The 2,498-nt window shown below is 50.0% G+C and overlaps 1 protein-coding gene across 1 annotated transcript in view; it reads right to left on the reverse strand.

Moving 5' to 3' along the window:
• Positions 1-1,888, reverse strand: part of Glrb (glycine receptor beta) — a 56,635-nt gene extending 54,747 nt beyond the window's left edge. Inside the window, exons 1-2 of the mRNA XM_005344135.2 lie at positions 1,807-1,888; positions 335-485 (exon numbers count right to left, since the gene is read on the reverse strand). Coding sequence (XP_005344192.1) covers positions 335-456 — 122 coding nt within the window. The 5' untranslated portion in view covers positions 457-485; positions 1,807-1,888. The remainder of the gene's footprint in view (positions 1-334; positions 486-1,806) is intronic.
• Between the last annotated feature and the right edge of the window lie 610 nt (positions 1,889-2,498).

Here is a 2,498-nt window from a genome sequence, read left to right on the forward strand (position 1 = left end):
GTTATTTTTAAATCTACTTTTTGTACTAGTGTTTTCTCAAAACATGGACTCTTAGTATCCAATTAAACTTGCATATCTGGCCTAAGAAAGCTATAATAACTTGTTTCACTTTTGTGAATGATACGTAAAGATGCATGAACAAAGCCGCCTTCATCACTAGGAAGGGACCATCGCGCTCCAAACCTCTGTCTACCCTGTGTTTTGCTATCAGGACACAATGGGTCACAGCTGGATGTGAAAAGTGTCAAGGTCGGGCATTTTAGTAGTCAGTCTGACTTTCTACAAACAGCAGCAACACGGCTCTGCAGAAGGATATAAGACTTGAGGAACGTACGACGGGCACAGATACTGCTTCTTTTTCCCCTTCCCCTTCTTGGACGATTTTTCTTTTGAACACGCTTCTTCAACCCACAAGGACAGGAAAATAAAAAAGGAGATTGCCAAGGAAAGCCTCATCTTGAGAATGGAAGGGTCGCCAGCTCAATCTAGAAGAGAAAACAAGAAGACGTTCGCACTAAGAAGTGTGCAACAAGCCTGTGGCTTCTCTTTAAGGGGCGTCCCCACGGCTACCCAGCAAGTAAATGTATTTGTATCTCAAACCCTACATCATGGAATGTGTGAGTTTCCTTTACATAGCAATAAACCCTTTTGAATATCACAGTAAAACTCACTTCAAACAAACATACGAAGAAAACAAGATTTCAATAAGATACAAACTGTACACTTTCTAACTCTGGGGTTATATGAAATTAAAGTTTGATATTAAATTGGAGAATATTCAAAAATAGGTTCAGACAGATACCTGTAAGTATGTTTAACACAGTGTTTGGATAATTCTCTCTGGCTAGTACATTTGATGTTTTTTTTTTAAATCTACATTGTGTAAATTTTTGAATGAATTTTTTTTTCAAAAATAACCACAGTATTTAATTTAATGTATTAGGCAACTGATGAAGATAAAGGAAGATTAGCATGAGAGAGTTTCACACTTTACATCCATTGCTTTTACTGTATCATTAAACCTACATGCTGCTTGTTTACTCTGAAAATGTATGCACTACTGTAAGTTGGCTTGTTAGTTTTCCCATTGACGAGAGAACTCCTCAACAAAAAGATTATTCTGGGTAATGGCGAGGAAACAAAACTGGAAGTGGGCTCAAACTCTACAGACAATCTTCCTACCTACATTTGAATATCACTGCCTGTGCCCAGAAGAGACTATTCCTGCCATACTCCAATACGTAAAAAGCAAACCATCAAGCATTTACTGGTAGCCAAATAGTTAAAACCACTTCTCCGGGCTTCGTTTTCAGGCCATAAAACCTGAGACCCAAGCACCCCATTCCCATCCCACTCTTGCCTATGCATTGCCTATGTCTCTCCCAGATTTACCCGTTATTCATCCTCGACACCCTACCGCAGGCTCAAAGAGCATATTATTAGGTTCTTCATCCGCATCCACCACCACCCCCAGGGAAGAGTCCCAGCACCGCAGTAGGGCTGTCCCCCTCGGCGGGAGCCCCCTGCCCTCCCTGAGCGGTGCAGGCCACCACAGCCAGGCTCCTGTGCCCCCGTCCCCAACTCTAGGTGGCTTTCCAGAGCGGCCAATGCAGGGCCAGGGGATGCCTCCCCAAAGAACCCCTGGGCCCTGGCCGCCGCGTGTCCCCATCCCGGGCCATGGGCCCGTGCCCCGCGGGCACTGGACTCTGCATCGTCCTCAGAGCCCGCCCTGGATCCTTGCTCGGGCCCCGCCGCAGTGCGCAGACCTGGAGCCCGCAGCGCGGGGACCTCGCCGCCAGGCCTTACCGTAGGCGCCCCGCAGCCCTCCGCCGAGGTGACAGCGGCGCTGGTGGCGGGGGCAGAGGCAGCTGCGTCCCCGCCGGTCCCCGCCGCCCGCGCCGCTGCCGCCGAGCCTGACGCGCCTGCTCCGCCCCCGAGCGTGCGCCGTGGCGCGCCGCGGACATCTGCGGGGACCGCGGGCGGAGGAGCGGGTCGCGGTCGGGAGGGACCAGAATCCGCACCGAGGGGAGGGCGGCAGGAATGACACCGAGGTCCTTGGCGGGGCACCGCAGGGCGGGTCAGAGGGAACCTCAGGGGCCCCAGGGTGAGACATTTGGGGGAAAAGGAGGCAAAGCCGGGTGGCAGGACTCAAGGGTCAGCATGTGTTAAAGCTACATAAGGTGGGACAGCAGTTGGCCATCCTGAACCAAACTGGACCGGGTTCCTGTGGTTTCATCGCCTGCCTCTTCTGCAGGCTGCTCCTTGTCAGAATGATAATTCCAATTTCGGAAGTGTGACCTTTCTATGCAGGCTTCATCTAGACAGAATCATGACAGCAGTATAGCGCTGCTCAGGGAACCCCGCTCTTAACATGGGATGTTTAGTTTTGGTACTAAACTTCGCTTGCTTTCATTTCCACAGTTAGGAAGCAGCTTTGTGTGGGATGTAGACTCTTGGATGAAAGATAAGGTTTGTTTTGGTGTGTGTGTGTGTGTGTG

The sequence above is a fragment of the Microtus ochrogaster genome, chromosome 1, assembly GCF_000317375.1.
Source record: "Microtus ochrogaster isolate Prairie Vole_2 chromosome 1, MicOch1.0, whole genome shotgun sequence".
Classification (NCBI taxonomy): Eukaryota; Metazoa; Chordata; class Mammalia; order Rodentia; family Cricetidae; genus Microtus; species Microtus ochrogaster.